Source organism: Pristiophorus japonicus, chromosome 2, assembly GCF_044704955.1.
Source record: "Pristiophorus japonicus isolate sPriJap1 chromosome 2, sPriJap1.hap1, whole genome shotgun sequence".
NCBI classification, from domain to species: domain Eukaryota; kingdom Metazoa; phylum Chordata; class Chondrichthyes; family Pristiophoridae; genus Pristiophorus; species Pristiophorus japonicus.
The window spans coordinates 209,084,635-209,098,960 of NC_091978.1; the positions used below are offsets into that span (position 1 = coordinate 209,084,635).

Sequence of the window (14,326 nt, forward strand, 5' to 3'; positions counted from 1 at the left end):
TAAAGTGACAGGCGACCAGAGGATACAGATTTAAGGTGATTGGCAAAAGGTAATATGATAAATACTTGAAGGGGAAAAATTGCAAGGCTATGGGGAAAGAGAAGGGGGGTAGGACTAATTGAATAGGTCTACCAAAGAGCTGGCACAGGCACAATGGGCCAAATGGCCTCCTTCTGTGCTGTATCATTCTATAATTCTATGAAATGATGATGATATGCGACAATTGTTAGAGTTATTTATAGAAATGGAATTGGTTCTGAAAAGAACCTATAATTTAAGATAAAATTAGTGAGCATTTAGAAATGGATGGGTTAATCAAGAATAGTTAGCATGGATTTGTTAAAGGCAAGTCATGTTTTAAAAATGTAATTGAATAGATAGAGGGAATTAATTAGATGTAGTGTGTATGGATTTTCAGAAGGTGTTCAGTAAGTTGTCTCACAAGAAGCTTGTTAGAAAAATTCAGACGTTTAGGCCAGAATTTTGCAGTTTCTGACCCATCCAGAATGGGGGGATACGGGACACCAGCCCCGGAGCGGGGGAAGTTCAAGTTTCCTTACATACTGTGGAGTTTCAACTCCACAGCATGCACGTGACGGCACAGACAGGTTCCCTGAGGGGTGGTTCCGATCCTCAACCCCGGGGACGTGTGGCGAGGTGGTGATGTTTGTATGGAGCGGGCTGATGGTGGGTGAGCTTGCAGGGAGCACTCCTGCTCCTCCTGGCCCACAAGGATTACTCCCAGAGGTTCTCCTCGCCTCACAGCAGTTGCTGGGAACTCCGAGGCCCAGGATTTCACGGCTGCCCACAGTTAAAGCAGACGCTTCAGGGCTTCATTATCATATTTAAAGTGCCAACCCACCTCCTGGCAACGGGATTGGCTGCCCACCCCCTAACTCACTTCCGTTAAACCCGGAAGTAGGCGGGTTGGGATTGGGATTTAGATTTTTAATACTTTATCTTTCCCCTGCGCCTCAACCCACCCATTTTTTCAGGTTAAAACTCCCCCTATAGAGTAAGAGGAAATGTAGCAACATCGACAGGAAACTGATTGACTGACAAGAAACGAAGTGCTAGGAGTAAATGAGTGTTGCTCAGATTGGAATAAGATTCAAGGTGGTGTACCCGAGGCATCGGTGCTGAGACAGCTTTTATTCTTGGTACATGTGAAAGATTTCGACTTGGATTTTGGGATAACAGTTTTGAAATTTCCTGACAACACAAAAGTAGAGCATTTGACAAACAGTCCAATGAACTGTAAAATACTTCACAAAGACATGGACAGATTAACAGAATGGGTAAACAGGTGGCAGAAGTAATTTAATGTGAAAAGTGTAAGTAATACATTTTGGAAGGACAGATAAGGAATGAGGTGTAAACTCATTAGAAAGTCACGAAAGGGTTGGATGAATAGAAAGACCTTGGGTTCCTACATAATATTCAGAAAATATGAGTGCGTGTAGATAAACCCTTAAAAAAAATGTTGTTCCGTCAGACTCTCATTGTAACTCTGACATGGGTCGAGCAAAAGGACTGCAAACCTGCCAGGTCCCAGGTCACGGATTTGCAGGGAGTCTTCTCTGGGTTTCTGTGAGTTTCCTTGTTTGGAGGCGGAGCTTCCCCCTGAAGTGTACAATGCCATTGATATAGATGGGGTAGAGCCAGGAGCCGGGACTCCCTACACAAGAAGTTCCTATAGTCGCAGCTTCACAGGAACTCAGCATTTATAGGGGGTGGAATGACAGGGGAGAAGAAGCATACTAGCCCCCTGAAGGATGGAAGTAGACCCTATGGGAAAGGACGAGAGTGGAGATCATGGGAGAGTGAGATTAGTTTTGTTTCGTTCTAGCAAAGAGCCGGTACAGACACAATGAGCCGAATGTAGATAAACCCATTAAAAAAGGCTTTCCGTCAGACTCCCAACGTAACTCTGACATGGACGGCAAAGTGGCTGCAAACCTGCCAGGACCCAGGAATTTTATATCATGAAGAATTTAAGGGGGCAAAATTGCCTCTTTTTGTAACCCCGTTCACACCTCTGGGAGCGCTAACAGGGCGCAAGATAGTTTTTGCCTGGGGGAGGGGGCACAACGACCCCTCACCCCCCACGGAGGAAATTGCCCCGAGGGCTGCGAGGCTGGTGGACATCCGCTCTCGGGGCGCTCATTAAAGGGGAGGTGCCCCGGGCCGTCATCTTTTTTTTGTCAGCCGAATCTCAGCCCTAGCTTAGTCCAGGTCGCCACCATGCAGCCTGACACTCCATCTTGGGTGCTGGGCTGCTGGCCCGGTTGCACACTGCCCTTCTGACCCAGTGGAGTGCATCAGAGGCAATGCAGAGTGCGTAGCGGCCCTCCCCTTTAAGCTTGACTCTCCACCCAGTAGAGCCCCGGTTACCGGCCCCAAAGGAAGTAGAGTGTGGAAGATTGCGCTTCAATTCCTTTCAGGGCGGTAAGGGCAATTCCGCGGCGGGGGCAGGCTTCCATGCTGGGTGCTAAAAGTCCTGGCTCCGGAAGGTTACCGCCCCCCAATTGGGGGGGGGAAGGGCAATTTCGCCCCCTAAGACTCCAGTATCTTCCGATATCTACACTCCTATTCAAATGTGATCAGTAGAGGTCAAGTCCACGAAATATTCAGCTATCAGAGGAGCTATTTATATTAAATTGTTTATTTGTCCTTCAGTTTTCCATGTTGGATGTTAATTTACATCTTTCCACCTTGCTTCTTCCCCCATAAATATCCAGGAAGATTCAGCAATGAAATTGCAGACTCATCCTTAACTCCAACATGGTTCTAAAAATACTCTTTAAATGCTTGCAGTCAATCAATAATAACTCTTTAAGAGTGTCATTTTTGGGATCACTAGCCACTAGATGGCGTCACTGTTAGAGGCCATTGGGCTGCACGCACGTGTGTGCAGCCCAAGTATATAAGGCCAGCCATTTTGTATATTAGTCACTTTGGGCCTTAATAAAGCAGGGCCAAGGTCGTACCTCTTGGAGTTAAACAGCACTCAGTCCAACAGTTATTGCATACACAACATTTAGCGACGAGGCAACAAGAACCTTTGCATGCAAAAATGAGCACAATTGGATTGTAGGAGCAATTTGTGGAAGGAGAAGATTGGGCAGACTCTGTGAGCCGTTTGAGCCAGTTCTTCGTGGCCAACAAAATGGAGGAGGCCGGCGACGCAGATTTGCGGTCCAAAAATTTATGGTTTGATAAAGAATCCACTCCTGCCTGTGAACCCAACAGAGAAGACGTATGAAGAATTGTGTACACTGGTACAGGACCGCCTTAAACCAGACGAAGGCATCATCATCTCGAAATACAGATTTTACACGCACGTTCGATCAGAGGGCCAGAATGCGGCGGAATTCGTTGCCGACCTGCAACGTCTAGTGGGACCGTGTAAGTTCGGGGCTGTGTTGGCAGACATGCTGCGGGACTTCTTTGTAATCGGCATCAACCACGAGGTGATCCTGCGTAAACTACTGGCAGTGGAGACGTTGGACTTGAACAGGGCCATCACGATCGCTCAGTCATGCATGACGACTGATAGAAGTCTAAACCAGATATCAATGAAAAATCGAAACTCGGCAAGTACTGTAAATATGATTGATTTAGCGTTCGGCAGAGCAGCACGTGGCAGGGCCTACCCCACTGCGTACGTGAAACCTGAGCCTGCCCAAAGTCCGCCAGTGGGAATGTATCCGATTTCTCCATGTTGGCATTGTGGGGGAAATCATTGGCACCAGCAGTGTCGATTTAAGCAAAATAGTTGCAAAGAGAGTGGGGCATCTCCAGCGCAAGTGTCCGAAGATGAGCAAGCGTGCTGCGACACACCATGTGGAGGATGATGGTCAGACTAGCGCGGATCCGGATATGCAATCCGATATACCACAGGAGGAAGTGTATGAACTGTCTTCGTTCCTAACTAAGAGCAAACCGATAATGATCAACGTGAAACTTAATGGGGTGCTAGTATCGATGGAACTGGACATGGGGGCGAGTCAATCGATAATGAGGCAGAGGGCATTCGACAAGCTGTGGGATACTAAAGCTATGAGGCCCAGGCTGAGTCCAGTCAATGCTAAGTTGCGCACGTACACCAAACAACTCATAACGGTGATTGGCAGTGCCACAATTAAAGTGTCATATAACGGTGCGAGTTACTGCTATGGATTGTCCTAGGCAATGGCCCAATGCTGTCTGGAAGGAACTGGCTTGAAAAAATTAGATGCGATTGGAACGACATCAAAGCATTGTCGTCGGAGAAAGATACATGTGCCCAAGTACTGAGCAAGTTCCCCTCGCTGTTCGAACCAGGCATCGGCAACTTCACGGGAGCCAAGGTGCAGATCCAGGTGGACTTGGATGCAAGACCCGTCCATCATAAAGCTCGGGCAGTTCCATAGATGATGAGGGAGAAGGTCGAAATCAAACTGGACAGACTCCAGTGCGAAGGGATCATATCACCGGTTGAATTTAATGAATGGGCCAGCCTCATTGTTCCTGTGCTGAAAAGTGATGGCACAGTCAAAATCTGTGGAGGATACAAGGCTACAATCAACAGGGTTTCAAAACAGGATCAGTACCGTTACCGAAGGCTGATGATGTGTTTGCAACGCTAGCCGGGGGGGAACTCATTCACCAAACTGGACTTGACATTAGCCTACATGACATAGGAGCTGGTTGATACGTCGAAGAGACTTACGTGCATTAACACACATAAAGGACTGTTTATTTATCACAGGCGCCCTTTTGGAATTCGCTTGGCTGCACCAATATTTCAGAGGAACATGGAGAGTCGACTGAAGTCTGTTCCCAGAACCGTCATGTTCCAAGATGACACCCTGATCACAGGTCGTGCCTCCGAGGAACATCTGAACAACCTGGAAGAGGTTCTACATCGTCTGGACAAAGTGGGACTCAGACTGAAACGCTCGAAATGCGTCTTCATGGCACCAGAGGTCGAATTCCTAGGAGGAAAATTGTGCTGATGGCATCATGCCCACAGACGCGAAAACCACGGCCATCAAGAATGCACCCAAGCTGCAGAATGTGACGGAGCTCCGTTTGTTCCTGGGTCTACTCAACTACTTAAATAACTTCCTACCTAAATTGAGCACCTTATTAGAACCACTGCACATGCTGCTAAGAAAAGGCGACAACTGGGTGTAGGGTGCGTCTCAAGACAGAGCTTTTGAGAAAGCCACTAATCTGCTTTGCTCTTACAAGCTGCTGGTAATTATGATCCACGTAAATGTTTAGTATTGGCCTGTGATGTTTCGTCATATGGAATTAGTTGCGTACTCCAACAAGCTAATGAGTTGGGTAAACTTCAACCAGTCGTGTATGCTTCAAAAAGTTTGTCTTAAGCGGAAAGAGCCTACAGCATGGTAGAGAAAGAAGCACTAGCCTGTGTGTATGGGGTTAAAAAGATGCAGCAGTATCTGCTTGGTCTTCGGTTTGAACTGGAGACAGATCACAAGCCGCTCATTTCACTGTTCACTGAAAACAAAGGTATCAATACCAATGCTTCAACCTGCATCCAGAGGTGGGCGCTGACATTATCCGCTTATGATTATGTCATTTGCCATAGACCTGGCACCGAAAATTGTGCCGATGCTTTGATCCGTCTGCCGTTGCCCACACCGGAGGTGGAAACGCCACAACCGGTGGATCTATTGTTAGTTATGGATGCTTTCGAGACTGAAGGAATCCCTGTCAGGGCTCAACAAGTTAAGACCTGGACCAGCCAGGACCCAATTTTATCGGTGGTGAAGAGTTGCATCCTCAAAGGTGATTGGTCTGCCATACCCAAGCAAATGTGTGAGGAGACCAAACCTTACATTCATTGCAAAGATGAACTGTCTATTCAGTCGGATTGTATACTGTGGGGCAATCGTGTTGTTATGCCCAAGAAAGGGAGAGAGAAATTTGTACGTGAGCTACATAGCACACATCCTGGCATTGTAATGATCAAAGCCATTGCCATGTCTCATGTATGGTGGCCAGGAATTGACTCTGAGCTGGAATCATGTGTGCATCAGTGCAACATTTGCAGTGCAGCTCAGCAAAGCACCAGCGGAATTGCCGCCGAGTCTCTGGTCGTGGCCGTGCAAACCATGGTCCAGGATCCACATAGACTTTGCAGGTCCCTTCCTGGGAAAATGTTTTTAATTGTGGTGGATACATCTTCGAAGTGGATAGAGTGTATAATCATGTCAATCCACAGCTACCATTGAGAATCTCAGTGTCATGTTCATGATACATGGTCTGCCTGACATTGTTGTTAGCGACAACGGATCGTGCTTCACCAATCAGGAGTTTCAAGAATTCGTGAAACTCAATGGTATCAAACATGTAAGGTCAGCACCGTTCAAACCTGCATCCAATGGGCAAGCAGAACGTGCTGTCCAAATCATAAAGCAGAGTATGAAGCGAGTAACCCAAGGGTCACTGCAGACCCGCCTGTCATGCATACTGCTGAGTTACAGGACAAGTCCACACACGCTTACGGGGTCTCGCCTGCTGAACTAATGATGAAGAGCGGTCTTCAGACCAAGCTATCTCTTGTACGCCCTGACTTGAATAATCATGTTGAATATCGAAGACAAAGTCAGCAAGGGTATCAGATCGCGCAGCTGTGTCACGCAATATTTCTGTAAATGAACCTGTATATGGTCAGGGTCCCAAGTGGATCGCTGGTACTGTCATGGCCAAGGAGGGCAACAGAGTATTTATTGTCAAGCTCAAAAATGGGCAAACATGCAGGAAACATATGAATCAGACAAAGCTGCAGCACACAGACGAACCGGAACAGTCGAAGAAAGAGACAATCGACGACCAAGCAACCTACCCCCAGTCATCAGAGGACTCAGTGGTCATCAGTGAATTGGGACTTTCAATCACTGACATGTTCAATGAAAATGGACTTTCAATCCCTGACATGGCCATTGCCACTCCCACCAGGTCAGCCACCCAGCCACCAGTTACAACAGACTCTGAACACTCACCCAAGGCTGGAGTTGAACTGAGATGGTCAACCCGGGAGCATAAAACACCGGACCGTCTCAATTTGTAAAAGACTGTGTTAATATCTTAGAGGGGGGTATTGTCATCTATGTACTTTTGGGATCACTAGCCACTAGATGGCGTCACTGTTGGAGGCCATTGGACTGCACGCACGTGTGTGCAGCCCAAGTATAAAAGGTCAGCCATTTTGTATATTAGTCACTTTGGACCTTAATAAAGCAGAGTCGAGGTCATACCTCTTGGATTTAAACAGTACTCAGTCTAACAGTTATTGCATACACAACAAAGAGATAATGGCAAATCGCATGTTCATTACACTCTTTTGATTGTCATGTCAGGAGAAACTGAAAAAGCAGAAGGAACAGCATGAAGCTTTGGTTTCATCCTTACAAAAAGAACAGAATAAAATGAGAGATCAACTGTTACAACCAATAGAGACAAAATGGAAAGAAAAAGTACGGTACGTTACACTCTACAAAGAGTGGCATTTATCTCTCCCTAAAATATATTTATTATATTTGGCTATGAAGCTTTTATCTGTATCATCACTTCTGAACTTCCAAGTATAATTGCATTTAGAATCAGTTCAAATTTTTATTCAGTTCTGAATATATTATCAGGTTAAAGTTTTAATATCCTTTTCAGAGTATACAGGAAAAATGCAGTTTTATGAGGTTTATTTTCTTGACTATTGATAATATACTTCCAGTGGTGCAGCAGTGGGCCAGGAATTTCAGGGCTAATATGACTGCAGTGCTGCACTAAATGCATGCTGAGATACTTTGTTTTTTGCAAATGTAGATGGTGATTCAGAGTGTTGCTGACTATATCCATGAGATATTAGGTCAATAAAATAATTGTTAAAAGTTACTGCAAGTAAAAACTTTTAAAATGTTCTTCCCCAGAAACACTGACGAAGTTTTAATTTTAATTCCAGAAAACTACCCCATTTTTTAAAAAATGTTTTTTTTAATGAATAGCAAAAGGACTGTACTCCATACTGATATCAAATTCAAATTTTGTGTAACTTTTTTAAATAAATAGAAAATATATAAAAAATATGAAGTGTGTTTAAGTGAGTCAGATTTTTTCCAGTTTTTACCCATGTAGAAAATCATTCAATGGTAACTCAACAGACCTTATTACAAGTATAAGAATCATAAAATCATAGAATGGTTACAGCACGTCTATCCCGTGCCAACTCTCAGCTAGTCCCACTCCCCTGTCCTTTCCCCAAAGCTCCTTCAAATACTTATCCAACTCCCTTTTGAAAGATAGGATTGAGTCTGCCTCCATCACCCTTTCAGGCAGTGTGTTCCAGAACCCAACCACTCACAGCATAAAAAAAATTTTTCTTACATCACCATTGGTACTTTTGCCAATCACCTTAAATCTGTGTCCTCTGATTCTCGGCCCTTCCGCCAATAGGAACAGTTTCTCTCTATGTACTCTGCCCAGACCCCTCATGATTTTGAACACCTCTATCAAATCTCCTCTCAATCTTCTCTGCTCCATGGAGAACAACCCCAGCTTCTTCAGTCTATCAACGTAACTGACATCCCTCATTCTTGAAATCATTCTCTTAAATGTTTTCTACATCTTCTCTAAGGCCTTCACATTCTTCCTAAATTGTGATGCCCAGAATTGGACTCAGTACTCCAGTTGGGGCCGAACCAGTATTCAACATTGGTTCATCATAATTTCCACACTTTTATACACTATATCTCTATTTATGAAGCCCAGGATCCTGTAAGCATGTTTAACTGCTTTCTCAACCTGCCTTGCCTCCGTCAACGATTTGTGCACACATATCCCCAGGTCTCTCTGTTCGTGCAACCCTTTAGGATTGTACCATTTAATTTATATATCCTCTCCTCATTCTTTCTACTAAAATGTATCACTTTGCATTTTTGCATTAAATTTCATCTGCCATGTGTCCACCCATTTCACCAGCCTGACTATGTCTTCCTGAAGTCTATCACTCTCCTCATCACAGTTCACTATACAGGTTGAACCTCCCATATCCGGAACTCCCTTATCCCGCACCACCCCTCGTTCGGAACTATTCCCGGCTGCCAGGTGGCGCATGCATACAACGCGGCTGGTCAAAATCCTCGAAAAATCTCAATGAAAAAAAACTTGCCCATTTACACTTACAAATCCACAATAAATTTACCCAAAATACTCAAAAAATATCAATGTAAAATAAATTTACCCAACTTTGGAGCCAACTCCTTCGGGGCCCAATAGCCCGCTAACATCACACTGATGGACATTCCAATAAAAATTGTTCAGAAAAGTCAGATGGGCTTGAATCTTTTTTGCTTAATATTGGTGCTTTTGTTTATTGCATGTTTTGTAAACTGTGACATCACATCCGCTCATGACTCCATCTAGGCCTCCTTTATCATAGTTATTGCTGAATACACTACCAGCAGCTTATTGAAAATTTTGATCAGCTAACCATTCCATAGATTTTGAGAATATTCTAACTCTAGAACTCAAGAATAGTTTGGTCTCCAATGTGAGCTGAGACTGACTGACTGACAGTTGTTCCATCCAATCGGCACACACACACACTGAAAACACGCGACCTCTCCTTATCCGGAAATATCCCTCATTCGGAACAGGCCAGGTCCCGAGGGTTCCGGATAAGGGAGGTTCAACCTGCTACTTTCAAATTTTGTGTCATCTGCAAATTTTTTAATTGTGTCCTGTACACCCACGTCCAAGTCATTAATATATATCAAGAAAAACAGTTGTCTGAGAACCAACCCCTGGGGAACACCACTGTGTACCTTGTTCCAGCCCGAAAAACAACTGTTCACCACTACTCTGTTTTCTGTCACTTAGCCAATTTCATATCCATGTTGCCACTGTCCCTTTTATTCCATAGGCTTCAACTTTGCTGGCAAGCCTATCATGTGGCACTTTGTCGGACACCTTTTGGAAATCCATGTACACTACGTCAACCGCATTACCCTCATCAATCCTCTCTATTACCTCATCAAAAAACTCGATCAAGTTGGTTAAACACGATTTGCCTTTAACAAATCCATGCTGGCTTTCCTTAATTAATCCACACCTATCCATGTGACAATTTTGTCCCTGATCACTGCTTCTAAAAGCTTCCCCACTACTGAGGTTAAATTGGTGACTTTTAGTTGCTGGGTTTATCTTTACACCCTTTTTTGAACAATGCTGTAACATGTGCAATTCTACAGGCCTCGAGCACCACCCCCTTATCTATGGAGGATTGAAATATTAATCCAGTATTTTTGCGATTTACCGCCCTCAATTCCTTCAGCGTCCTAGGATGCATCCCATCCAATCCTGGTGATTTATCTACTTTAAGTACAGCCAGCCTTTCGATTACCTCTTCTTTATCACTTTTTATCCTATCAAGTGTCTCCACTACCTCCTCTTTCGCTATGCCTATGGCAGCATCCTCTTCCTTGGTGAAGACTGATGCAATGTACTTGTTTTGTACTTCATCCATGACCTCTGCCTCCAAGCATAGGTCCCTAATTGGCCCCACCCCTCCTCTTACTACTCTTTTACTATTTATATGCCTATAGAAGACTTTTGGATTACCTTTTATGTTAGCTGCTATTCTATTCTCATACCCTCTCTTTGCCCCTCTTATTTTCTTTCTTTTAGCCATCTTTAGACATAGACATGTCACTGTATTTTACAAAATATATTGCATATAAATTCTCTGCTTCTGATGGTTTCATTGCTAGTTTCCTTTTTATTGTAGTGTTTTTTATGTAATCACAATCTTGTCTATATCTGTCAACAATTTCAATGTTTTGATGTGTGGAGAGATTAGTTAACAAAGGAAATAGAGGAAATGCAAGATATACTACCAATGGCTGTGAGAGCACAAAACAAACTACCAGTATAGAGAAATAAAAGGAAGAAAGACCTGCATTTATATAGCGCCTTTCACAACTTCAGGATGTCCCAAACCACTTTACAGCCAAAGAACTACTTTTGAAGAGTAGTCATTGTTGTACTGTAGCAATAAATAAGAAAACAATGAAGAATTGACTGGCAGAAAATTAAACACTTAAAGACTTATCAGAACACTTAAATAAATAAACTAAAATTTGAAGAGAATTGTATGTAATAGACAAAGGAATCAAATGAGAGGCTTAAAATATCCAACCTTTGTCTAAAGGAAACCAGCATGATAAGTGCAAGAAATTCTGTACAAACTCTTATTCAAGGCTATCTCATGTTGTAAATGGAGAAATTGGATACAGCATGCCCTCTATTATAACAGAGGTTTTAACTAACTCCCAACCACAGCTTTAATAACAAGAGGCTATTGTATATAATCCCAAGAGACATTAGTGCATGGTGTACCCATGAATGAAGTCAGTTCTGTAACCAGAGGGAGCAACAGCACAAAAAGTGTCATTGTTACTTGTTTTGTTATACACCATATTTGAGGCCAATACTATTACTTCAATCATAAAGCCTTGGACATTGATTTGTATGATTAATATGCAGCCTGAAATGTTGAAATATAGTTGAAATTTAATTAGTGACCTGTAATTTATTATTGAACTATGAACAAAATAATTTAATTCAGTAAAAGATATAGCCTAACCAATTTAATAATCTTGGTAGACTGCATATATTCAGCACAAACAGAAATGATATAATGCTTTAGCAGAAAATATCAGTTGAAAGGGAAATGTACTCTACTGAATTACCACAGAATTTCTGAAGTTATAAAAGGGAGAATGTACAATGGTGCATTGTTGGGAGCTAGTCAGAATTCCCCGTTATAATAAAGGGCCCATTTTACCCAAAATACCTGTATACCTACTGATGTCTCTCAGTCCTCCAATCTGCTGTCAAATTGCTGATCATAGGAAGCTTTGAGCTTATATTTTGTGTGAAGCTCCTTCCCGAAGGTATTGCATAATGAAATAGAGGGCTGACCAATCAATTACTGATGCCAGTGGAGACCAGATTTAAAAGGATGAAGCACAGATTTAATGGAGGACTAAAAGACTCCAGTTAGAATTTCGGAGTAATTTTGAGTTCAGACTAGAGAAAGTTTTTCTTTTAAATTAGTGTGTTTTCTTAATTATTTTAAAGGTTCTCCTTCCTCCAGTTTTTGTTAATGTTTTCAGTGTGGATAACAAGAAAGAAGAAGCTTTACATTTCTATTGTCATCTTCTTCTCAGTGGTAATGTTTTTCATGAAAACACATATAACATTAAAGCTTTGGTGCCAACCTACCTTTCCCTTGTGCTGGTTTTATTGCATAACTGCTGTAAAGTGACACATGACAATAATATACCAGTACTGTACAAATGTGATAAAATGCTATATTGCATTATTGCGTTACAAAATACAGTATAAATCCCTTATTCACCAGTGTGGATGAATATTATATTGGAACTTTTATTATTTTGAAGAAGATTTATAATGCAGTGTCTTGTATAGATCCCAATTCTAATATCTAATATACAATGAAACCTGTGCAAACGGTTACCCCCCAAAAAACTGACAGTCCCAAATAACTTGCATTGTATTAGATACAAATGCACCTTGAAACCTCGTAAATTACGAACTACAGACAGCCTTCAATGCACCAAGTCTCTTTACAACTTAAAACACTGAGCATGCAGGTAAGCACAAGGCAACAGCAAGTGAAAAAATCAACTTTTGTGTAATAGAGATCTATTTTCCCAGTATGCATTGCAGCAGAGAAACCCCTCTAGTTGTGGGATTGAATGTTTGCATAGCTCTGTCACAGGATAGAAAGGTTTCTCTGCTGCTGTGGATGCTGGGTAAAGAGATCTACATTTCATAAAAGCCCGGAACTGCTGGTCACTTGGGGAGTCAGGAATGGGGGCTCTGAAATTGCTAAGGGGTGCCTTGAATTCGGGGGGGGGGGCGGTGGTTTGCCCAGAAATTTTTGGGGGGGGTTGGCCTGAAATCGCGGAGAGGGGAAGAGTGGCATGAAATCGTGGGGAGAGGGAGGGTGGCCTAGAATCGTGGGAAGAGGGAGGGTGGCCTAGAATCGCAAAGGAGGAAAGGGGGTGATGGTGCTGAAATTGCAGGAAAGGGCCCAAAAATGCAGGGGGCTCAAGAGTTCGGGGTAGAGGGAGACTGGGGAATGGGGCTGGGTGTAGAGTTAGATTGGGGAATGAGAGACTGGGGGCTCGGGGAGAAATGGAGAGAATGGTTTCACCTTTTCCCAGCCCTTGGTTTCAACTCTTCGCTTGCTATTGGGTGGAATCCTAGTTCTTAGAACCTTCTCGCACAAAAACTGCTGGCGCTAAACCACAAATAAAGATTCTCAACTACGGGGGACCCAATCTTTATAGGGTAAATCCAATAACATTTGTATAAATCATGTGATCCAATGTCACATGATGTGACATCACAGGCTAAGAATATCATGTGATCAAACTTCCAAGAATGCCTCCAACCAGAGTTTGCAACCTGACTCCACCAGTACATGAGGTACTGATGAGCTGCTAACAGCCCCCTACCTACCACCTGCACTTCAAACATTAGCAGCTGCAGCACATAGAGGGAGGGGGTCCCGGACAAGGATCTGCATTAATTTGTCTGGGACCTGCCAGGCACTCCGGCCCTACAGCAGTTACCTCGCCCTGTGCCATCGTAGCAGATCCCAGGATCAGGACATCCCTCTCTCAATGGAAAAGGACCCCGGGATGACAATGAACAAGGAAACCCAATGAACAGAAAATGGACTGAAATCACATCCTACTGGCAGGGCTCCAGAATCAGGTATAATTCCAGATGAAGGTGTAAAAAGGAAGGAACGCTGCAGGAGATACAGCCAGTTCTGGAATATTTGCTCATCTGATTTACTGTACATACAATGAACATTTTGAAAAGAAGGACATCTGCAAATAAAGGACACCTAATTCAAGTCCCCTCGGTGTCCCTAATTTAGTCTTCACTGTACAGGTATTTGAGTTTTATAGTGATTGTCAATTTGTGACCAGGGCAGGCGAGCAGTCTGATTCGGGATCAGAAAGTGAAAGTTGTCCTTTTAATGCCCCTCTTATATTTGACAGTGACAAGCTACGGGAACATTTGAAGAGAGAATATACAAGTGACAAACAGTCTGCTCTGGCTCACCTGCAGTGGGAGAAAGAGAGTGAAATGAAAACCTTACAGGAAAAGTGGAAAAACATAACAGTAGTGCTTGAAACAGAGGTAAATGGATGAAAGAATAATAGAAATATATAACAGGGGTGGTTTACAAAATTGCGCTCCTGGTAGAGAG

General features: G+C 43.3%; 1 protein-coding gene across 3 annotated transcripts in view; it reads left to right on the plus strand.

Annotated features, from left to right (window-relative positions):
- The window catches only part of LOC139243617 (protein FAM184B-like), a 418,508-nt gene that overhangs the window by 343,842 nt on the left and 60,340 nt on the right, over nt 1-14,326 (plus strand). For all 3 annotated transcript variants that reach the window (XM_070870807.1, XM_070870810.1, XM_070870811.1), the window contains exons 8-9: nt 7,377-7,498; nt 14,115-14,256. In XM_070870807.1, coding sequence (XP_070726908.1) covers nt 7,377-7,498; nt 14,115-14,256 — 264 coding nt within the window. The remainder of the gene's footprint in view (nt 1-7,376; nt 7,499-14,114; nt 14,257-14,326) is intronic.